This window comes from Leopardus geoffroyi, chromosome E3, assembly GCF_018350155.1.
Source record: "Leopardus geoffroyi isolate Oge1 chromosome E3, O.geoffroyi_Oge1_pat1.0, whole genome shotgun sequence".
Lineage (NCBI taxonomy): Eukaryota > Metazoa > Chordata > Mammalia > Carnivora > Felidae > Leopardus > Leopardus geoffroyi.
The window spans coordinates 23,319,287-23,343,784 of NC_059340.1; the positions used below are offsets into that span (position 1 = coordinate 23,319,287).

Consider the following 24,498-nt stretch of genomic DNA (forward strand, 5'->3'; position numbering starts at 1 on the left):
CTTCTGAATAGTACAACTCCCCCCCTCTCCCTCCCCCAGGGTGATAACCAGCTAGGAGACAGTAGAGACTTGGCAGGAGACAAAACTTCATCTTTATAATGGGTAAAGCCCATTTGGGAAAAGTGGCACGGAAGTGTTGGCAAGTGGCTTCCTGATGCTGAACCTTAATCAGGCAGATCTGCCTACCACCTGAGATGATGCTGGCACACCACTCTTCTCCTCGCAAGGGGCTTCCTTCTCTAAAACATAAAGCTGGTAGGAGCAGAGCCCAGTGTTGGCTTCCGTCTGGGCAGCTGGGTCTCAGGAGCAAAGCAGGAGGAAGGGGCTCCGTCCTGCTTGTCTCCTAGACTCCCCTATCAGATATGTCCTTTCACAGCTTGGGGAAGGGAGCACTACTGTGAGGGAGGACTCGTGTGTTCACTGAGCTCCCTTGCAAGGAGGGAAGCCTCACACGTGCAGAGGCTGCGTGTCCTCCTCAACACGTGGCGTGTGGGGGGTGCAGTTGTCCAGAGCACTCTCCCTGGGAGGAGGAGAATGAGCTTGCCCAGACGGTCCTGGTGGGGAATGAGGTTTAGCTCTGGGAGAGCCTGCAGTGGGAGTCCGGGGACATTGTTGGAGAGGGAAGTTGGATGGGGAGTTTGGATATTAGTTTTAAAGCAGGGTAGTCACGGAGGGCTTCCATATGGAGTCACCCCATTGTTAAAGCTCTTCTGGGAGCTTGGAGAAGAGATAATGCCATACACACTCAGAACGTGGATTCTTTTCTGAGGTCTTTCCCCTTTTTAGTGAGTTTACAAATTCGTGTAACCATAACCCAAACTTTTTCTGACACTATAGTGGCCACGTCACTTCAAACCTGCAGTCGTGCATTTGGGACAGCCTAAGAATTCTGCAGCCCCAGACTCTGCCATTTGTTTACTGGGGGCACCTAGGGCCTTGCTGTGGGCCCTTGTTGTGTGTGGTGAAACCAAGCTCTGTTCACTCAGGTCGTGTACGAACGGTGTGAAAAGCTGCGGCCCACCCTGTTCCGGCTGGCGAGTGACACCACAGATGACGATGACGCACTTGGTAATGCGGTTCTGTTTCTCTAGGCACAGACGGTACACCAGAGGCAGAACAGACGTGATCCTTACTGCGGGGCTGCGGTGGTGCCAGAAACAAGACAGGATGGACTTTAGGTTTTTTGGAAGTTGGGCTTTGGAAGGGCATGTCCTGTGTTGGCTTCGAAGCGATTCCCAGGAAAGCCTAGGCTTGAGCAAGCAACCATCAGCAGGTTTGAAAGAAGAGGTGGAAACGTGCCCTGTAGGTGGGGCAAGAGGGCGATGCTAGAAGGAAGGCTCAGGTCCACAGAAGTCTGGGAAACAGCAGCATCTTGAAGGTTTCACCGACCTGAGTTGGTGGGCTGGGTAGCCAACCTAAATGAGGCAGGCTGGTGAGGAGCAGAAGGGATAATGATAGAGACGGTGGAGAATTTCAATACCTGTGCAAAGGTATTAAAACATCTTACACTTTTTATTATGGAAAATTGCAGAACATGAAAGGGAAATAGTAGGATAAGTCCTATGTGCTTTTCACCTATTGTTAACAATTAACAGCTCATGGCCCATCTTTTTTCATCTTGTTCATGTGTACTGCTCTCTCCCTGCCCCAAACCTATTTTCATTGAAGCAAATTCCAAACATTTTAAGGTGATCAACTATTCAGTGTTCGTATTTCCCTGGGCATTTCTCTCTCTAGCATCTGTTGCTAACTTCCCCCGCATTTCTTGTTCAAATTTTTGTTTGTGTGTTTAGTTTCAGGGAGGGGCAGAGAGAGAGGGAGACAGAGAATCTGCAGCAGGCTCCCCACTGTCAGTGCAAAACCTGACATGGGGCTTGAACTCACTCACAAATTGTGAGATCATGACCTGAGCTGAAGTTGGACACCAACCGACTGAGCCACTCAGGTGCCTCTTGTTTCTTCTAAATCAGACTTAGAAGGGCACCTGGGTGGTTCAGTGGGTTGGGCGACCGACTTCACTCAGGTCATGATCTCACGTATCGTGAGTTGGAGCCCCACATCGGGCTCTGTGCTGACAGTTTGGAGCCTGCTTCGGATTCTGTGTCTCCCTCTCTCTGCCTCTCCCCACTCGCGTTCTGTCTCTCTCCTTCAAAAGTAAATAAACATTAAAAAACATAAAAAGACAAATAAATAAATCAGACTCAGAAAAGCCATACTTTGTAGTTGGTGATATTTCTAGAGTCTTTTTTTTAGAAATTACACTTTAAAAATTTCTTTTAATTAAAAAAAAATTTTTTTAACGTTTATTTTATTTTTGAGAGAGAGAAGGAGACAGAGTGTGAATGGCGGAGGGGCACACACACACACAGGATCCAAAGCAGGCTCCAGGCTCCAAGCTGTCAGCACAGAGCCCGACACAGTGCTTAAACCCATGAACCATGAGATCATGACCTAAGCTGAAGTTGGATGCTTAACCAATTGAGCCACCCAGGCACCCCCCGCTTTGGTCTTTTTTTTTTTTTTTCTCTTTTACATTCATTTTTGAGAGAGCGAGAGAGAGCACAAGTGGGGGAGGGGCAGAGAAAGGAGGAGACACAGAGTCTGAAGCAGGCTCCAGGCTCTGAGCTATCAAGCACAGAACCGATCGCGGGGGGCTGAACTCATAAACCGCGAGATAATGACCTGAGCCAAAGTCGGACACTTAACCGACTGAGCCACACAGGTGCCCCATTTTGGTCTTTTTTTCTTTTTTTCTTTTTATTGTTTGTCTCTTTCTTGTTTTTTATGTTTAAAAACAATTTTTTTTTTAGTGTTTATTTTGAAGGAGAGAGAGCGTGAGCAGGGAAGGGGTGGAGAGAGAGAGGGAGACACAGGATCCGAGTCAGGTTCCAGGTTCTGAGCTGTTAGCACAGAGCCTGATGCAGGGCTCCCAACTCATGAGCTGTGAGATGATGACCTGAGCTGAAGTTGGATGCTTCACCGACTGAGCCACCCAGGCGCCCCTCGTCCAGTCTTTGTTTAAATTTTTTTATTTTTTTAATAGACAGCTCCTCCATTCTTTGTCTCTTTCTTGTTTCTTACATGAAGAACATGTTCTTTGACCTATAGAATTTTTCTGGGCCTTGGTTTTCTGATGGCATTCTCCATGACATTTAATATGTTTTTCTGTATCTGATACTTCTTATGAATTCCTGATACATCTTTTTTTTTAAGTTTTTTTTTTGTTAATTATTTATTTTGAGAGAGAGAGTGAGTGAGCAAGAGGGGCAGAGAGGGAGGGAGAGAGAGAATCACAAGCAGGCTCCATACGGTCAGCACAGAGCCCGATGTGGGACTCGAACTCACGAACTGTGAGATCATGATCTGAGCTGAAACCAAGAGTCAGACGCTTAACCGACTGAGCCACCCAAGCACCCCAAATTCCTAATATTCATAATAAATTGGATGGGGGCTTGAGTAGATGCAGGTTCACTTGGAGGGGCTGGGGAGCAAGAACACATCATGGGTGGTTTTCAAGAGGCCTGTGGTTTTGGTTGTCTCTTTGTGATTATTGTCTAAACCTATCATTTTCTCTGATTGCAGTGAGCTGAAAGACAATCAAATTTAAAATTTTAAACAACTTGCACATGCAAAATAAAACATTTTGCCACGTGAATTTAACCCCTTGTCAGTTTGCAGCTCCTGTCCACAGTTAAGAAAAATGGCAGGAAATAGTTGGTCACTCCTGAGAATCAGCAGTCTAGCTCTGTGGCCCGAAGTGTTACATGTAGCCCCAACCCTGCTGCCAGTTCTTTCTCTGTCTCTCAGGAGACACTGTTTAGTAGACTGAAATGCTTATGAGTTTTTGAAATCCAGTGTGTATTTTATACTTACGACATTTCAATTTGTATGCCAAGTGTTCATCAGTAATACTTGATCTCTATTTAGACTCTATGAAATTTACAGGTGCAAATGTAGATTCATATACCAATTTGTTCCCTATACACTTAAAAGCTTTCCCATAACTGAATAAAGTACCAATAAAACTCTTTTAATATTCATATCCACACTGACAAAACCATTTCAGTTTTTAATTTTAATTACAATTAAAGTTTTAGAAAAAATAAAGTTTTAGGGTGCCTGGATGACTCCGTTGGTTAAGCATCCGACTTTTTTTTTTTTTTTTTCTTTTTAGTGATTATTTTTGAGAAACCACATGTGTGAGTGGGGAAGGGGCAGAGGGAAGGAGACAGAGGCTCCAAAGCAGGCTCCGTGCTGATGGCAAAGAGCCTGATGTGGGGCTTAAACTCAAGAACTGTGAGATCATGACCTGGACCAAAGTTGGACACTCAACTGGTTGAGCTACCCAGGTGCCCTGAGCATCTGACTCTTGATTTGGGCTGAGGTCATGATCTCATGGTTTTTGAGATCAAGCCCCATGTTGGGCTCTGTGCTGACAGTGCAGAGCCTGCTTGGGATTCTCTCCCCCTCTCTGCCACTCCCTTGCACATGCGTGCACACATGCTTGCTCTCTTAAAATAAATAAATAAACTTAAAAAAAATTAAAGTTTTATTTCATACACAGTGCTCATCACCAAAAAAAAAAAAAAAAGAAAAAAAATTAAAGTTGCAATTCCTTAGTTGAAAGAATCATGTTTCAATCATGTTGGCAGTTATGTTGTATGGTATTGGGAAAGGAGGTGAAGAAATTTGGTTCCTCCTGCATCTTGAGAACTAGAAGTGTTGGGGTTCAGGGATTGAGCACCTAGGTCTGCTAGGGGCCTTAGCACGGGGTCTGGGGGCAGGGGTATGGCTGTACTGAACCTGGTGAAGCCATGGGTGGCTGCTTTGTGGAATGACTTAAAAAAGACTGAGACTGTTGGTAACTAAACCAGGGGGACTATCCTCTTTCCTCCTCCAGCTGAGATTCTCCAGGCAAATGACCTCCTCACCCAGGGAGTTCTGCTGTACAAACAGGTGATGGAGGGCCGTGTCATCTTTGGGAACACAGTGACCAGCTCGGTGGGAGACCTACCTGTCTCCAGAGGTATGCTTTCTGCCTTGACATCCTGCAGATCCTGGAGAAGAACTGGATCCTCAGAATATTCTGGGTTATGGTATAGAAATAAGAGGCCTTGCCCTTTTTTCCCTTTCCTTTGAGAGTTGGATTTACATCGCCAGCCCCTGCCACCTGTGCCGTCACAAAGTGACTGGCAGGCTGGACCCTCACTTTGGCTATCCACAGAAGCAGATGGCTACATTGCACCCAGGTCATAAATGCTTATTTATAAGAGCTAGAGACCAAAATAATGATCTTCTTCAGTGGTCCCTAGCAGGCTAAGCTAGGGAGTCAGAATCATCCGGAATACTGGCTGAAATGCAGATTCTTAGGTCCCCAGCTGGGACCTGCTGAATCAAGCCTGCTTAGAGCTTGGCTGGGAGTGGGGATGGGGGTGTTTTTTTTTTTTCAACGTTTTATTTATTTTTGGGACAGAGAGAGACAGAGCATGAACGGGGGAGGGGCAGAGAGCAAGGGAGACACAGAATCGGAAACAGGCTCCAGGCTCTGAGCCATCAGCCCAGAGCCTGATGCGGGGCTCGAACTCACGGACCGCGAGATCGTGACCTGGCTGAAGTCGGACGCTTAACCGACTGCGCCACCCAGGCACCCCGGGATGGGGGTGTTTTTATCAAGCGCTCCAGTGATGCTGATTATCTGTGTTCAGAAGGGCTGTTGCTGGCCAGGGTGAATGGACCATCAGTGGAGGACACGGACCGCTGTGGGTAGGAAGGCGGTCCTCTGGCTGCTTCCTATTCTACAGGCCAGCTCAGGCTGTACATGAAGCCATTCAGCGGAAGTGCATTGAGTGGGGTGACGTGATATCTTTTGATCGGGAGGAGGCCCGTGGGAAGCTGACAGGCATTAAGTGGACTCTTTGCTCTCGTTCTGATATATTTTCCTAACTGTTTCGTAGTCTTTCAGAATCCAGCAGGCTGCATGAAGAACTGCCCTCTGATCGACTTGGAGGTGGACAGCGGATCTGAGCAGGCTGGGACTGTGGCACCATCTTTGCTTCACCAGGACCTGGCAGCCTTAGGTGAGGGAGGGTGTTTAGGGGGAGCAGGCACAGAGACTGGTCCTGACTCCCAGGGAGAGCGAGTCCGCTGGTCCTCCTTGGGGAGAATATGCCTGTTTTCAGAGGGAATTGGGTATACAGTGCGCCCCCCCCCCCCCCCCCCCTTTTATCCACGGCTCCAGTTCCCCGCGGTCTGGAAGCAGATGATCCTCCTCCTGATACATGGTCAGGAGGTCAGTAGTAGCCTAGAGCTACATCACAGGCCTATGTCATTCACCTCACTTCATCTCATCACGTAGGCATTTTATCATCTCCCATCACAAGAAGACGAAGGGTGAGTACAGTATAATAAATTTCGAGAGAGAGACCACATTCACATAACTCTTACTACTGTACATTGCTATTCTATTTCGTTATCTTACTGTGTCTGATTTATAAGTTGAACTGAATCACAGGTATGTTTGTGTGGGGAAAAAACATGGTATATGTAGGGATCGGTACTCTTCGCCTTTTCAAACATCCACCAGAGGTCTTAGAACATCTTCCCGAATGAATAAGGTGGGGACTCCTGTCCTGGGAAGTTCAGACAGGTCGTCTTTGCATTTAGTCTCAGATTTGCCATGAATGAATTGGATGATTTTAGGTAATCTGCTTTGCCTAGGCTTTTCTAAATGTCTTAGAAAGGGTGAACATGGCTTCGATCTCCAGCTGCTGTCAGATAGAGTTACTAGTGTGCATCTTTCTGTTTCTTCCTTACAGGACTCAGTGATGCTCCAGTTGCTGACAAGGTAAGGCATCTCTTCCTAGGGACTGGAGGGGAGGTCCCTAAACCTACCTTCATGAAGGCAGTGCTGCCTGGGCATGGGGGAAGGGGCTACAGCATAGCCTGGTGGCGATTGTGGACTTGGAGGTCCAAAGCCTCGTCCTTGCCTGTGCTGTCTGGCTTGGACCTCCAAAGAGACATGTTTTTCCCTCTCCTTATACTCCTCCTCCCTTTAGCGGTATCCAGGTTCCAGTTTACTGAAGGTCTGATCAGGAGTTGTATGTTCTCTTGCCCTTTCTTTCTCCTGCCCCAAGACATGTTGTAAGCATGGTGTCACCATGGCTCATGATCATTCATACTCTGGCCTTATTTTAGCCATTCCTGGTTTGACAGGTTGCCGGTCAGAATTGCTGTGAGGAAAAGAGGAATCCCACTGCCAGCACACTGCCGGGTGGTGGTGTTCAGAGCCCTTCTGCAGAAAAGAACTTGCTGGATCTCCTCTCCCCACAGCCATGTCCAGGGCCTCTGTGAGTCTTGTGGGCAAGGACAGAAGAGTGGCTCCCATGTGCACTTCATGTTCCTTCCATGGGGCCGGGTCAGAGGGCAGGGTTAGCGTGCCAGAATACGGGGATGATACTTGAAGCTGGCCAGGGACCTCTCTCCCTGGAAGGGCTTCTTCCTTTCTGCCAAGTGTTCAACATGTATTTTTCCCCTTGTCCTTTGACTCCCCATCCTAGTCAGAGGAAAAGACATAGTTTGGTCAGGACCTCTGAAAAGGGGGTTGGTTTAAGGTGTAGCAGCAGTAGATGCTCCCCCCGCCCCCCCCATTACAGTGTAATTGAAGTTGAGCAAAATTTGATCATTAGGCAAATAGATAATGTAGAAAGTTTCAAAAATCACTGCCTAAAGACAATATCAAATGCTCCTTTTTTGCTTTTCTCTCTATGCGTGTAGTAACGCAGCATGTTGTTTATTTTTACACAAATGGGCTCATAATTGACAACCTGTCCTCCAGTGCGGTTTTTTTCATGTCACATCTTTGGTACATGTGCATATCAATTTATATAACTTTGGCTCATTCTTATAGTTTAATAATTCACGTGCATACAGTGTACACATATTTAGTCATTTCCCTCTTGCGGGTATTTACACAGCTTTCTGTTTGGAGGCACTTGGAATGCTTTTGTAGATTCCTAGAACTGATTCCTAGAACTAGAGGTGCTCCAGGGTGTGGATGCAAACACACGGACAGGCTGGTTTGCCTCTGGAAAGGTTGGAGGGGTTTGCCTTCTTGCAGATGGCCTGAGTGCGTCCGTGTCCACGGTAGAGGCACAGGGCCCTGGTGGCAACAGAGATGTGCCGGCTGCTCATTCTTGTTTGCACCCCTGGAGGGTTTCCTTCCGTTTATTCCTAACCATTCAACAGGGGGCCAGTAGTCTTCCTGATTTGGGTGGGCTGCTTCTGTCTGGACTGGAGTTTTCATTTTGTAGTAAAAATTTTGCAATCTGCGTTCCCAATGGACAAAGTCATGACGTGTGAATGAAGAGGTCAGTGTAAAATTGGAATTCTCCTCTTCCCAGCTCTTGTTACTCTGGTGATCACGTACAAGAAAGGTAACCTGACTGAGCGGCTTGTTGTCAGAGGCTGCCTGACAGCTGCAACCTTGATTATCTTAATAACATCTCTAGTTTATTGTGTCCTTATTATGTGCACACAGCCCACTAAGTGTTTTTCATACATTTTCTCATTTAATTCTGATAACAGCCCCATGAAGTAGATGCTAAATTATTTCCATTTTACGGATGAGAAGACTGAAGCACAGGTTAAATTCCATGTCTAGAGTCCTATTTCTCTAAAATACACACAGACACACATATTTCTTGTTTTTCCCCTTCCTTAACCTCGTTCTTCAGATTCCGGGAATTGTCTACAATTTTTGCTAGTCTTGATACATTTTTTTTTTTTTTTTTTTTTTAATTTCTTGGCAGGAATTATGTTCCACAGAAGAGTATCCCTAAGGAAGTGCCCCCCGGCACTAAGTCCTCTCCAGGTTGGTCCTGGGAAGCTGGCCCGTTGTCTTCTTCCCCATCCTCCCAGAATACACCTCTGGCTCAAGTGTTTGTCCCTTTGGAGTCTGTTAAACCCAGTAAGTACAATTTCACCTCCCCGCCCCTTGCTATTAGATGGCCAGCTTTATCTGCTGTGAAGTGGCAGGAGGTGGCTCTGAAAGTGGGGAAGTTGAGTGGTAGAGATTAGGCCTGGGGGCAGAGGGTAAGGAGGTGGCTTCATAGTCTCTTTACCTATTATTTTTCATAAAGATTTCTCTGTCTTGGGACTGACACTAAAGGTGAAGGCTATTGGCAGGCAGAATCTAACTAGGGGGCTTGATTCTATTTATAGACCTGGTGCTCACTCATTGGGAATTCAAGAAGGGAATGTCAAGTGTGGCAGAAATAACTCCAAAAAGGTGGGATTAGTAGGAAAGGAAGGACTTGGCTGGTGGTCCTCTTCCATTAGGGGTCCTCATTAGAGCAGGAGAGCAGAGGTTACCTCCTTACAAAGGAAAGGAACAGCAGGCCCAGTAAGTAAGGTGACTGCATAGGGTCAGCCCACTGGCATGTGAGCAGGAGACACCCAGGGTCTTTAGAAATACAGCGCAGGCCCTTCTCTCTGGGCACATGGCTCTCCTGTGGCTCAGTGTGCTGGGGTCAGATTGCAAAGAGCCCTGGATACAGGCATAGGAATTTAAACAGTTGGTAAGCTGTATACTTACTTTAACTTAAAAATAATACATGTTCAATGTTAATTTCCTGATTCTGGTCATTGTACTGTGGTTATGTAAAATGTTAACATATGGGAATTCTTTACGTTTTGTAACATTGTGTAAATCTGAAACTATTACAAAAGAATGTCTAAAAAATTAAAAGTGAGAAAATACATATTCAATGTAGAAATTTCAGAAAAAATAGAGAAAATTAAATCATACTGTTCACCCAGAAACGAAAGTTCTATTCATACCTTAATGTATTTTCTTGTTTTAGCCACGTACGTATATATTCTTAATAAATTGGCACCACAGTATATATAGACTGTTTTACAGCCTGCATTATTACCATAAGCCATAGCGTTTTTTCATGCTCTTGATTGTTCTTCAAAACCTTTATTTATTTAGAGAGCACGCACAAATGTGCAAGGGCTGGGGAGAGGGGCAGAGGGAGAGAAAGAGCATCTTAAGCAGGCTCCTCATTCAGCGCAGAGCCCGACACAGGGCTTGATCTCATGACCGTGAGATCACAACCTGAGTGGAAGTCAAGAGTTGGACGCTCAACTGACTGCACCACCCAGGCCACTCAAAACCTTTATTTTTTTAAATGTTTTCATACATACGTATAATCATGGTACCATCATTCAGCTTTTGAATTCCTTTCTGAAGGATAATTTTTATTTCTAGTTGTGTTGTTTTTGGTTGTTTGCTGTTAAAAACAGTGCTACAGGGGCGCCTGGGTGGCGCAGTCGGTTAAGCGTCCGACTTCAGCCAGGTCACGATCTCGCGGTCCGGGAGTTCGAGCCCCGCATCGGGCTCTGTGCTGACAGCTCGGAGCCTGGAGCCTGTTTCCGATTCTGTGTCTCCCTCTCTCTCTGCCCCTCCCCCGTTCATGCTCTGTCTCTCTCTCTGTCCCAAAAATAAATAAACGTTGAAAAAAAAAATTAAAATAAATAAATAAATAAATAAAATGAAATAAAAACAGTGCTACAATGAACATCTTTGGACACGCATTGTTTTAAATTTTCCTGATTAGTTCATTAGGATATATTCTTTGAAATGTGGGTGTAGACATCTAAAATTTTGTTCTGCATAACCAAGATCCCTCCAGAAAGGTTGCCTCTTTCCCCATAGCCTCAAGAATGTTTTCAGTCTTTTAAATCTTTGATAGTCTCATTTTTAAACTATAGAACGTGCATTTTGATGAGTGATGTTTGGCATGAGGTAAAGATCTTTCATTAAAAAAATTTTTTACAGGGGCGCCTGGGTGGTTCAGTCGGTTAAGCATCCGACTTCTGCTCAGGTCAAGATCTGATGGTCCATCAGTTCGAGCCGTGTTGGGCTCTGTGCTGACAACTCAGAGCCTGGAGCCTGCTTTGGATTCTGTGTCTCCCTCTCTCTTCCCCTCCCCCACTTGTTCCTTCTCCCTCTCTCTCTCTCTCTCAAAATAAATAAACATTAAAAAATTTTTTTTCCAGGTTAGATAGTTGTCTGCCACTTGGTGAATCAGTCACTGATTTTGAAACAGATGCTCTAACATGTTAAATTCCCCTTTTGGGTCTGTTGTGCATTCTTTGTTTTACATTTCTCTCAGGTTTGTGCTTTTGAGTATTTATGGATGCAAATAGCCCTTACTCCCTGTCTTTAAATGGATAGTCTCCTGAATTTACCCCCCTCCCCTCCATTTGCTTTAGAATCAATTCTTAATGGAATTTAAAAAATCCCGTTAGGATTTCCATTGGAATGTCATTAAACCTACTGATTTGAAGAAATCTGCATCTTTACAGTTTTGTAAAATTAAATGTAAGAAGAGTGTGTGTATGTAGTCATACAAAAGAGATGAGGAGGAAATATGCCCGAATGTTATTAGCAATGCTTATTTCTGGGTAGAAATAATGGTGGTTTTTTTTTTTTTTTTATTATTTCATTCTTTATGGTATTCTGTATTTTCTCTAGTGTTCTTACAGTATTTTAGTCTATCTCCTTCAAAAAAGTTCATTTTTTTTTTCCAACTGGTAATGAGCTTCAGATGTCTGGATGGTGGGAGAGATCAGTTTGACGGGCTCTAGGAATCCAACTAGAAGTAGTGAGGGCTGGGTTGTGACTGCGCAGAAAGCTTGGGACCAAGGAGGTAAGTCTCGGAGCTGCGTTGACTGGAGAAGGCGTAGCACTGGGTGATAACCACACGCACGTCTCTTTCAGGCCGGGCTGTTGGCGAGTTTGTAGTCGTGCTAACCCTTTCGGTTCGGTCCTTCTCTACCAGGCAGCCTACCTCCTCTCATCGTGTATGACCGGAACGGATTCAGAATTCTGCTCCACTTTTCCCAGACCGGGGCCCCTGGTCACCCAGAGGTGCAGGTGTTGCTATTGACCATGATGAGCACTGCCACCCAGCCTGTCTGGGACATCATGTTTCAAGTGGCTGTGCCGAAGGTGAGTCCTCTGCTGGCCAGCTCCTTTGACTCTTTCAATAAAGCTTTAGTTACGTGTAAGAGACACCATCTTCAAAGTAGTTTAAGGTGGGAATTTTATTGGCTTATTTAACTGGAGGTCTCTGAATATCTGACTTCAGTATATGTCCGAATCCAGGTAAAATCTTAAAACGATTCCTTAAGAATCCCTTTCCACCTCTTGACTTTTCTTCTTTGGAGCATCTTCTGTGACAGACTCCACAGAGCATGGAAATGGCTATTAGCAGCTCCAGAGTTACATAGTCCTTAAATCTCTTTACCTCAAAAGGAAACTTTCCCCTGGCACGAGGCATGCATATTGGGTACCCAAGAAAGGGCTAGGATTCACCCTGTTGGTGTTACTTGCACAACTTGGACCGGTTACTTGTGTTCGGGAATAGAAGGTACTCTGGCCAGTGAAGATCTTTCATCCACTGCTTTTCATGGGAAGTTGGGCCCCCTGATTAACAGCCATACCAGCATCACAGTGAACATGGGAGGAATGTCCTAAAAGTAAAGATCTAAGGTAGACAAAAATAAAGACATACATTCTCTAATCCTCATGGTAATCTTGTGGGACATGTGTTACTATTACTTCTATTTTATAAATTTCTAGTCCAAGGCTCAGAGAGGTTAAGTATTTGCCCAAGATCACAGAGCTAGTAAGAGGCATAATGAGAATGCAGCCCAAGATGTGCCTTAGCTCCTCATGCTGCCTCTTGGAAGCCAGCTGTACAACTTCAGGTACATTCTATTTATGGAAAGGAAGGACTTTTGGACCCTTTAATCAGGTGGTGGGTACAGGTCAAGTTTTCCCGTTTACCTCATCTCCCTCTTTGACACCCTCCTCCCCCCCCCCCCCGCCGATAGTCTATGAGAGTGAAGCTGCAGCCGGCATCCAGCTCCAAGCTCCCTGCATTCAGTCCGTTGACGCCTCCAGCTGTGATCTCTCAGATGCTGTTGCTTGACAATCCACACAAAGTATGTTCTGGCACTTTTGCTAGCAGGGGAATGGGGTGAGGGGGTGGGCCTCAACTCTAGGGAGGCAATGTGGTAGGTTGAGAGATGTGTATTTAGGTCTTGCTCTAAAGTCCCTGGTTGGGAGTAGTGGTGGAATATTCCTCACTGAGTCTGCTTTCCTTCGGGGCTTATTGAAAGAGGATCTGTGATCGGATGGCCATAGCTGGGAACCAAGAGAGTGATACAGACTCCCCCTAGTACCCTGGAGTCATCTGAAAGGGTGAGGCCTGCCCATCCTCCTTAACTGGCCTCCAAGTCAAGGTCTACCTCAGGACTGCATAGGTGTGGGAGTGCTCCCAGGATGTATGACTGGCTTCCCTCGTGTTTGTCGTCCCAAAGGGTCCCGGCCAGGTGTTCCTGTGATACAGTTGTTGGGAGGTCTTACTGGGGTGGAGCTTACATACGTATGTTGTTCCTTGGTGACTACTGGGTGGGTAAAGGCTCTTAATTCTGGGCTGGTCTGTGTCTCTCCCCACTAATTTAACATCTTCTATCTTTGCCCAGGAGCCCATCCGGTTACGGTATAAGCTGACATTCAACCAGGGCGGACAGCCTTTCAGCGAAGTAGGAGAAGTGAAAGACTTTCCAGACCTGGCAGTCTTGGGTGCAGCCTAATTTTTCACGAGACAGACCCTGCCGCTCGAGCTTAGGCCAGTGTGAATGTTGCTGTCTAGATAGGACTAATCACGGTGATTTAGTGCGGGGTGCCAAGAGTTCTATCCCGACTTCAGGCTCTGGATCCCAACCTCTGACTTATTCTGCAGATACTACGTGTGTGTGTGTGTGTGTGTGTGTGTGTGTGTGTGTTGTGGGGGGTTGTGGGGGTGGGTAGCGCAGGGCTTGGGGTGTGGGCAGTGTGGGGAAATGCTAAAGCATTTCTGACAACCATCTGCTACAATCATCTGTTTCTGCATGTGGGTGGACACTGATGTCCCCGCCTCAGGTTGGAGGTTTTATAAGCCAAAGTTGTGTTGTGTTGTGTTTTTTCTGTGTATTGTTCTCTTTCCATCCATCCACTCTGTGCCTTGTCAGCCTTTGAAAGTCTCGGCTGCTCCCAGGCTGCTGTTCTCAGGGACCTTAAAAGGGACCTGGTTGGTCTTGGGACAGAGAGTGTCTTCTGGGGCACTCTCTTCCAAGAAAGACCTTGTCTCCATTTCCATTAGAGAATGCTGCTTGCTTGTTTTTGAGAAGATCTTCTAAATGGAATGCTTATTGCACTGTTTTCCAGGCGAGGGGCTGCCACTAGACGAGAGGACCACACTTAGTGGGCCAAGCATGTCCTTCACCACTGTGCCTTAGAATCACCCAGAGAGGACCTTCCAGGGCAGAGGGGAAAGCAGATCCCAGGCCTTAATGCAGGCCTCAGGTTCCGTGGGTGGGGCAGCCTGTCTGGGCCCTTACTCAGGACCCTCCTCTCCATTCTCATCCTGTTTCTCCACAAGCATTTACCCTCCAAGCTCTTTGATTGTGACGCCGTGCCAGTCATTGTCAGCCATAACTAACAGGCTCACCCTTGCCTGTTGACTTCACCGTCCAAGATGAAGGACTGATGCAAATAGATCTGAAAAGAGCTTAGCAGTGATTTAAGTGGTGAACTGAATATAGAAAGTCCTTGAATAAATACCCATGTAGCAAATACGCTTTGTGGAGTTTTGAGTAAAGTAGGAGACACAGAGCCTGTTGCATTTAGAGACGACCAGCCTAAAGGGCACCGTTGCCTATAGAGGAAGTAGGGAGACTTCATGCTGTGGAACCTGATGAACTGCTCAAGGCCCTGCGGGTCTGGACAAAGCTGGAAAAGAGAGGTGGATTTTTTGTTATGTTTATGGTTTGAAGGAAAAATTCATGTTTATAGTCCATTCTTAGCACCTCCTGTGCACTGGGTGTCCTTTACAGTCCTGCTGTGCTGGTCGGTGGGAGAAGAGAGCTGTGCCTCGCCGATAGAGCCCGATGAAGGACTTTGAGATCCCAAGCAGCTCACCTGTCTGGGCAGGATTCTACCTCAGAAACTGCAAGGCCCTGTTTGGGGCTCTTTAGCACAAAATCTGGTACTTGCCAGTTGGAGCTGTCAACTTCTGCGTATAGTTAGAACTTTGCCAGCGCTAATTGGTGGGCATGGGAGCTGTAAAAGATCATGAAGCTCTGCTGAGTTTTAAGCGAATGTGAAAATTCCTAAAACATAAGTGATGAGTGACTTCTTCATTCTCCCATAAGACTCATTTTAATCTAAAATTACTTGCATGTTCAGATGTTCTGTATAACTTTTCTAGGCTCTAGCTATTTCATAAAGTCTTTAAGAGGAACCCAGTATAATGATGATGTCTGCCCAGACACAACTTCCAGCAAAATGTGTGAATGAGGCTTACACACAAGATTTTTATCCCCTAGTTCATTGGCGAACTTGTGTGTCTCAACATCCTGTCTTCCAGGAGACCGACTCCCAGTGATGCTTAGGCAGAGTTGAACAGGATAAGGGTGTGTGTGTGGCAGGGGTGCCCTGAAAGTGGCCTGGTTATCATCAGTGCCTTCTATTTATCAAGTTCAGTGACTACTGAAGGCCTCAGCCTTCATTTCTTCAACAAGTAGTTGGCCAGCTACTGGGAGCCCAGCACTTTTGTAGGCACTGCAGATAGAGTAGCGGCCAGAAACCCCTGCCCTCGTGGATCTTCCGTTCTAGTGGGGAGACAAATCCATGATATATTGGGTGGAGACTTGGCACTGATGAGCAGTATTTTTCCCCTATCCTGAACCCCTCCAGGATCCTGCTCACCCGTTTCTGGACTTACCTCTATGACTGTTTCTCTTTCTCTATCCCTTAAATGTGATGTCCCCAGGATTTAGTCCTTAGGACTTTTCTAAGCACATCCGGGCAGTTAACCGCTAGATGGGCTTAGACCTTGTCTCAAGCTTCTACCTCCTTGCTGACATCAGATCCATATTCATCAGTGGTTATCTGTAGCTTTCATTGTTACCTCAGACTCCTCCCCCTTTCCCCCTACATTTTCTTTTATTTGAAAGCACCTGTCTGAGTCTTCATGGATTCTTGATTCCTGCTGCATCTATAGCCACTCAGTAGTTTTTGCCTCGGCTAGTCTATTTCTTTTCTTTTCTTTTCTTTTTTTAATGTTTATTTTTGAGAGAGAGCATAAGTGGGGGTGGGGCAGAGAGAGAGGGAGGCACAGAATCCAAAACAGGCTCCAGGCTCCGAGCTGTCAGCACAGAGCCCGACGCGGGGCTCGAACTCACGAACCGCGAGATCATGACCTGAGCTGAAGTTGGACACTTAACCGACTGAGCCACCTAGGTGCCCCTCGTTCAGTCTATTGCTAAAGCCTACATCATGCCCTCCCCTGCCTTCACTCTGTCACTGCCCTGATTTGGCTTTTGGGGGGTTGAGGGATGGGGGGTGCAGTATTCTGCCTCTCAGATCTCTGAACCATTACACTTGCCACCACCAGAATGCTCTAACAGATCTGGCCACTTGATCCTGGGCTGGAAAATCCTGAATGACTTCCTAATGCTCTAAAAGTTTTTGCAATCAAATGGAATGCTTGAGTGCTCTTAACTCTTCTCTAACTTTGTGTGCTTCCTGCCTTTCTGCATTCTGCCGAGAATGAGCACTTCTCTCAGCCACAAGATCATGTTTTGATAATGCCACGTTTTTCCATAGCTTTAGGAGGCCACTCCTCTCCTTTTATCTCTTCAGTGAATTTAAGACTAGGCTAGAAGCCTGCTTTATCTGTGAGCATAAATGGGCTATGGAGATGGTAAATGTTGAAAACAGGGTAAATGACAACAACAGAACATGAATATTACCTGTTAAAAATGGTGTAAATTTACAGACCAAACATTCAGGGTAGAGAGCAAAGGTAATATTCTAAAACAGCAGTAGTGCTTGATTACTAGTGTCTACAAATCAAGTATATCCAATGTAGGAGATGCTGACCCAACACAAAAATATAAAATTCTTCCAACTAGGTGTTTTGTTTTCTTTGGAAGAAAACAGTAGGAGAGGGTCCTGGAGTGGTAGCCATGTGGGGTTTTAGTAGGGGTGGGGTGGTGTTAAAGATCAGTCTGACATTTTCTATCTGGAAAGAGGTGGGGCCAGGTAGGACAAAGGAAGGGTCCTCAGGTGAGATGAGCCAAGATTCTCGTTATATAGGTAAGGCACTTAAGGTCCAGCGTTTGCATTTAATGTCCACTGGAATGAAAAAATCCCGGCCCTTTTTCCCCTTGTCCAGTGCATTCCCAATTATACCATGTTTATTCCGAGAAAGCTTGCATTTTGCTTTGTTTTAAAAAAAATTTTTTTTTAACGTTTATTTATTCTTGAGACAGAGACAGCATGAATGGGGGAGGGGCAGAGAGAGGGAGACACAGAATTGGAAGCAGGCTCCAGGCTCTGAGCCATCAGCCCAGAGCCCGACGCGGGGCTCGAACTCACAGACCACGAGATCGTGACCTGGGCTGAAGTCAGACGCTCAACCGACTGAGCCACCCAGGCGCCCCAGCATTTTGCTTTGTTTTTAAAGTTTCTTTTTTGAGAGAGAGGGACAATCCCTAGCAGGGCCCGAACTCACAAACCATGAGATCACAACCTGAGCTGAGAACTGAGCCACCCAGCTGCCCTGAAAGCTTGCATTTTAAAACGTGTGAACATTCTGCTCTTTCTGACTTTGATTCTTGAATACTTCATCCCACGTCCAGAGGTAACAGTAGGATTTTAAGAGTTAACATTGTAAAAGCATACTGCCATGTTACAGGCACCAGATACTTAGGATTTTAATGTTCGAGGTTTTCTGAAACCCCAAACAGTCTGAAATAATTAAGGCAGCCGTCGGTTGTGATTCCGCCCTTTAGCTTCACTGCTGCCTCTAAGAAGCCATGTAAGTAATTTATCCTCTTCAGATTCCTCCTCTGTGGAGAGCAGAACTTTTTTTGAGAATTAAATGTTAATGTATGTAAAGTGACTACAGTGCTACGTGGCACTTAGCAAAGACTTACTTCATGTTTGCTGTTAGCCTGTCCACCTGATTTCCAGCACATGAACAGAGGTGACTTACCTATAACTGTAAGTTCATCTCCTCAACTAACAAAACAGATGTTTAAAACCTTGGTGAGTTTCAAATTAATACTGAGACACCCTGAACATCAAGGATAGAAGGGTAGCAAAAAATATTTATAGGAAACCATACTCCTAGACCTAGTCACAAGGGATTCTCACCATTTTGAAAGTCTCCCCCAAGTCTAGTCAAAAGATTAAATCCATAACAGAACACTTAGAAACTAAGGATGAACACATTTCCTACAAAACATTCAGTTAGTTTGGTAAACAAAGCTATGCATTCCAAAATTTATAACCCAGACACCAAAATTTGAAGCAGATAACTTAGTCTGTTCTTGTTTTTGAATGCATGGGCAAAATACTCTAAAGCCAGTGGCAGTCCTATTGAAAGAATACACTGTGGGGCGCCTGGGTGGCGCAGTCGGTTAAGCGTCCGACTTCAGCCAGGTCACGATCTCGCGGTCCGTGAGTTCGAGCCCCGCGTCGGGCTCTGGGCTGATGGCTCAGAGCCTGGAGCCTGTTTCCGATTCTGTGTCTCCCTCTCTCTCTGACCCTCCCCCGTTCATGCTCTGTCTCTCTCTGTCCCAAAAATAAATAAACGTTGAAAAAAAAAAAAAAAGAAAGAATACACTGTATAAAGTGTGTTCTGGGGATGCTGTTAACCACCTTAATAGCTCAACTGGATGATTTGGTCAGCTCAATAATAGATGTAGAAAAAGGCATTCTATAGCATTCACTGTTTATTCCTAATAAAAGCAAATGACCTGCAGCATGTTTAATAAGGAGATAGTATAGTGGCCTAAACAGAAAGGTTTATTTCCTTGTTTAAAAGGCGGCCAGAGGGGCGCCTGGGTGGCTCAGTCGGTTAAGCGTCTGACTTCAGCTCAGGTCACGATCTCGCAGTCTTGAGTTCGAGCCCCGCGTCGGGCTCTGTGCTGACTGCTCAGAGCCTGGAGCCTGTTTCAGATTCTGTGTCTCCCTCTCTCTCTGACCCTCCCCCGTTCATGCTCTGTCTCTCTCTGTCTCAAAAATAAATAAACGTTAAAAAAAATTAAAAAAAAAAAAAAAAAAGCGGCCAGAAATAGTCCAGAACCAATGTTGGTAACATTTAATAATGACAGTCATTAGGAACCCAGGTTCCAGCTACTCCTAAATCCTCACTCAAGGATATGCTTCTCAGTGTCATGTTACAGGATGATGGCTGATATTCCAAGCCACAGGAAGGAAGGGGAGGAAGGAATACAGGAAAACTGATATTCTTAAAGTATCTCGGAACTTTCATGTGATATTTCCATTTACATCTTCTTGGCCATACCTAGGTGCAAAGAGGCTGAAGAATTGTCATTCACATGCAATGCCACACCACATGAAACTGGGTTTTAGCTAAAGAAGACAGGATTCGTAGTAGTGGATGAACTGTCTACCATAAGGCGCTGTGGCAATCTACTGGGGAAGAAAGCTGCCCTTGAACTATTGCTAAATGGGAAAACGTGCTTTTATATTTTGTCATGACCCCAGTTTTAAAACTAAGCAACCCCAGGGGACACCTGGGTGGCTCAGTCAATTGAGTGTCTGACTCTTGATTTGAGCCCAGGTTATGATCCCCCAGGGTCATGGGATCCAGTGCATCAGGCTCCACACTGAGCATGGAGCCTGCTCTGGATTCTCTCTCCCTCTGTCCTTCACCCCTACTCGCACATGCTCTCTCACTCGCTCTTGCACTCTCCACAAAAAAACTAAACTACCCTGGTATATGTATGCATATATAGTAACTGGCAAGTCTTTGGGTCACAGAATTGCAAATGAGTTCTTTTTAAATTTTATATGCAAAATGGGCTGAAAAATCATTTTTGCGCTCAATGTTTTTCAGACTTAAAACACAAAGCGTGGAGAGTCTTTCCACCTGATTACCCTTCTAGGAGACAGTGCTACTGGTTCCTCATCTGTCCTTGGAGATAATTCTGGCATGTTCAAGTCAATGAACTGTACTTTGCTTTTTTTTCCCTTCCCATGTAATGATATAGCTTGCCGAAATGCCATAATCAGTACAAACTCCTTGGTAGAAAAAAGAATAGCCCCTGCTTTCTGCTGTCCTGACAGCAGATGGGATCAGTCAGTTATATGTTGAAAGTCCTGGGTATTAAAACTGGCACATGAATTTCCTGGTAGTTTCTGTGTATTTCCCTTCCTCTCCCTCCCACTGGCTCCATTCCCATGGGCCCAAACATGCTTTTGTCTTCTCTAGCACCCCTCTCCCTCCTGCCTTATTTCTGGCAGCCCAGCATGGTACAGTAAAATAAGGATGGGCTTTGGAATCAGGTTCAGTTTCTAGTTTTTTAGTTTTTTGTCACCTGTAAGCATCCTGTGCAGGACACTCCACATCCCTGGGCCTCAGTTTTTATGTTCTTAAATGGTAAAAATGTTAAAAATCGATTTCATAGCGGAGTGGGGAGGGGTGCCTGGATGGCTCAGTCAGTTAAGCATCCTACTTTGGCTCAGGTCATGATCTCACAGTTCGTGAGTTCGAGCCCCGCATTGGGCTCTGTGCCCACAGCTCAGAGCCTGGAGCTTCAGATGCTGTGTCTCCCTCTCTGTCTGCCCCTCCCCTGCTCGTGCTCTCTCTCTCTCCCTCTCTCAAAAATAAATGTTTAAAAAGTTTAAAAAAAAATCTATTTCATAGGTTTTGATGAGGATTTATTCAGGTCAAGAAAATGCCCAACACAATAGATTCTCTATAACTGTAGGTGTTATTTCTCTTCAAATCACCTTGAGATTTCTTTGCCACTGTAACTGTGGTCACTTCCATTTTGTCACTTTGTTCATTTCACAGCCTTTCCTGTTCTCATGGAAACCAATAAAATTTTGCTAATGATACTAATAACCCAATGTTTGCAGAAGCTACAAAAAAGGTTGATGCTTTTCATAGAATCTGACCATCCCCTCCATATCCATTAAGATTAGTATCAGCTGCAAGAAATGGATAAGCCCAGAGTACCAATTGCCTAATACGTCTCTGAATCAGTTACTTGGGACTATTGCAAAAATGTGTACTGTAGGTTGGGTGACTTAAGAGAAACTTGGCAGTTCTGGAGGCTAGAAGTGTGATAATCAGGCCATGTACACTCTGAAACCTGTCAGATAATCTTGGTGATTTGCAACAATCTTTGTAATTCTTTGGCTCGTGGCTGTGTAACTCCAATCTATCTTCATGGTCATGTGGTGTGCTCCTTGTGTGTGTCTTCACGTGACCATCTTATAAGGATGCTGATAGCATTGGATTAAGGGCCTACCCTACTTCAGTACGACATCTTAACTAGTTACATCTGCAATGATACAAGGTCACCTACCGAGGAACTGGGGGTTAGGATTTCATGCCTAACTTGTGGAGAGATGAGTTAACTCGTATTTCTCTCAAATTCAAGAACCTCTGAGGTAGATTGGGGCCTATATGCAGTCCATATGATGTTAAGCACCCAGGTGACTTCAATCTTGCTCTGCCATGAGTGATTTCCACTGCTAAGAACACTTTATGGTTCATGATAGGAGACTGACAACAAAAGACAAATTACCAAACTCAGGAAGAAGAGGACATCACTACTTGTTCTATAGAAATTAGAAAGGATTATAAAGAATTGTTAGGAACAATTTTATGCTAACTTAGGTGAGATGACAAGTTTCTAGAAAGACCCAAATTAACAGCTGATTTAAGAAGAAATAGAACATCGGGGCACCTGGGTGGCTCAGTGGGTTAACCGTCCCAACTTCAGCTTAGGTCATGATCTCACGGTCTGTGGGTTTGAGCTCCGCGTCGGGCTCTGTGCTGACAGCTCAGAGCCTGGAGCCTGCATTGGATTCTGTGTCTCCCTCTCTGCCCCTCCCCTATTCACTTTCTGTCTCTGTCTCTCAAAAATAAATAAACATTAAAAAAAAGAAACAACATTTGAATAGGTCTATAACAAGAAGTTAAATTAATAATTTAAAGTCTTCTCAACAAATGTCCAGGTGCAGATGGCTTCACGTTAAATTCTGCCAAATATTTAAAGAAGAGGCTTTCCCAATTCTTTTCAAACTCAGAAGATAGAAAAGGATCACTTCTCAAATGATTCTGAGACCAATATTACTCGTAAGCCAAAATTAAAGGTCACAAAAACAGATTATAGACCAGTTTCCCCCCATGAACATTGACAAAAGTTCTCAACAAAATAGTAGCCAAGCAAATCTGGTAGCATTCTACACCATGACCAAGTAGAATTTATCCCAGGAATGCGAGATTGGTTTACCATCTAAATGTCAATTACTATGTAACATCGTTTGAATAGAATAAAAGGCAAAAGCCACACAATTATCCTAATAGGCACAGAAAAGTATATTTATAAAATCCAACATTTTAACCAACTAGAAATAGAAGAAAAAGAAGCTCAACTTGAGAAAGGGATTGGACTGAATGCTAAAGACAGATTCTTAAGATCTGGAGCAAGGCAAAGATGTCAACTCTTGTCTCCTCCATTCAACATGGTGCTGGAGATTCTAACCAGTGCAATTAGTAGAGGGAAGAAAGAGGGAAAAGGAAAAGAGTCTGTATTTGCAGATATTATGAACCTGTACATAGACAAATCCCAGGGAATACATGCACACATAAATAGCTTGAACTGATAAATTCCATTCACAATAGCATTAAAATGCAATACTTTGGAATAAATTTAACAAAAGTGCAAGACATTTGGCAATGTGCAACTACAAGGTATTATTGAGTGAAATTAAAGATCTAAATTAGAGATTCTGAAGGAGGGGTGATTGTTTCCACTGAGAGACACTTAGCAACGTGCATAGACATTTTTAGTTGTCACAACCTTTGGGAAGAGATGCTTTGGGCATCTAGTGGGTAGAGGCCAGAGATGTAGCTAAACATTGTACAATGCATAGGACAGCCTGAACACCAAAAAAAATCATCTGGCCCCAAGTGTGAATATCCCCGAGGTTGAAAATCCTAATCTTAAACAGCCATTTCACGTTCGTGGATCAAAAGACTCGATATTGTCAAGATGCCAGTTCTCAAAATGATCTGTAAGTTCAATAAAATCCCTATTCCAACAGCATTTTTATGTAGAATTGGTAAGCTGATCAAAAGATGTATATGGAAATGCAAAAGGTCTGGAGTAGCAAGAGAGAGGGAGGGGCAGCAGAGAGCCTGATGCAGGGCTCAATCTCACGAACCGTGAGATCACCCCCTGAGCTGAAACCTAGACTCTTAACCGACTGGGCCACGCAAGCAACCCCACAAGACAAGTTTTAAAAGAACAAAATGGAAAGACTTAACATTATCAGACTTCCAAACTCACTATAAACTACAGTAATCAAGAGAGTTTGGTTTTGGTACAGAATAGGCATATGGATAATGGAACAGAATTAAGAGTCCAGAAATCCTTATATTTATGTCATTTGATTTTTGACAAAGATCTTAAGGCAATTCAGTGGACAAAGGAAAGTTTTTAAATTGTCCTGGGATAACTATATCTGTATTAAAAAACCCAAATAAACAAAAAACGGGCGCCTGGCTGGCTCAGTCGATAGAGCACCCAACTCTTGATCTCAGGGTTGTGAGTTCCAGCCTCACATTGGGCATAGAGGTTACTAAAAAATAAAATCTGAAGCAAACAAACACACTTAGGCCATTAATCTCATACCATAACCAAAAAATGAACTCAAACTGGATCACAGACATAAATGTAAGAGCTAAAATGTTTAAAACTTCTAGAAGAAAATTTAGGAGAATTCTTCATGATTTTAGGTTAGGCAAAGATTTCTTAGATTTCAAAGATTTCTTAGATAGTATGATCCATAAAAAAGAACAAGTGATAATGGAATTTATCAAAATTAAAAACTTTTGAACCTCAAAAGACACCATTAAGACAATGAAAAGACAAAATACAGATTGGGAGAAAATAGTTGTGAACCATATTTCTAATAAGGGAAGTCAGAATATGTAAAGAACTTTTTTTTTTTAATGCTTATTTTTGAGAGAGAGAGAGAGCATGAGCAGGGCTCAGAGCTGTCAACAGAGCCCTATGTGGGGCTCAAATTCATGAGCTGTGAGATCATGACCTGAGTTGAAGTCAGACGCTTAACGGACTGAACCACCCAGGCACCCCAGAATATGTAAAGAACTTTAACAGCTCGATAACAGGCAACCCTGTTTAAAAATGGGCAAAAGATTTAAATAGATGTTTCACCAAAGAAGATGTAAGAATGGCTAATAAGAACATGAAAAGATGTTCAAAATTGTTGGTTATTAGGGAAATGCAAACTAAAGCAACAATGACTTACTACTACATAACCAATATTGGTGAGGCTATAGAGAAACTGGAACCCGCACACATTAT

At 44.5% G+C, this 24,498-nt stretch overlaps 1 protein-coding gene and 1 long non-coding RNA gene across 2 annotated transcripts in view; both read left to right on the forward strand.

Annotated features, from left to right (window-relative positions):
• Positions 1-14,689, forward strand: part of GGA2 (golgi associated, gamma adaptin ear containing, ARF binding protein 2) — a 34,495-nt gene extending 19,806 nt beyond the window's left edge. The window contains exons 9-17 of the mRNA XM_045461246.1: positions 987-1,068; positions 4,901-5,026; positions 5,955-6,077; positions 6,816-6,844; positions 7,213-7,346; positions 8,808-8,965; positions 11,847-12,016; positions 12,904-13,014; positions 13,558-14,689. Coding sequence (XP_045317202.1) covers positions 987-1,068; positions 4,901-5,026; positions 5,955-6,077; positions 6,816-6,844; positions 7,213-7,346; positions 8,808-8,965; positions 11,847-12,016; positions 12,904-13,014; positions 13,558-13,668 — 1,044 coding nt within the window. The 3' untranslated portion in view covers positions 13,669-14,689. The remainder of the gene's footprint in view (positions 1-986; positions 1,069-4,900; positions 5,027-5,954; positions 6,078-6,815; positions 6,845-7,212; positions 7,347-8,807; positions 8,966-11,846; positions 12,017-12,903; positions 13,015-13,557) is intronic.
• A 1,569-nt stretch (positions 14,690-16,258) lies between these two features.
• LOC123589312 lies at positions 16,259-20,992 on the forward strand. Its single transcript, XR_006708251.1, has 2 exons — positions 16,259-16,695; positions 20,949-20,992. It is a non-coding gene; the product is annotated as an uncharacterized LOC123589312 (long non-coding RNA).
• Positions 20,993-24,498: the final 3,506 nt, after the last annotated feature.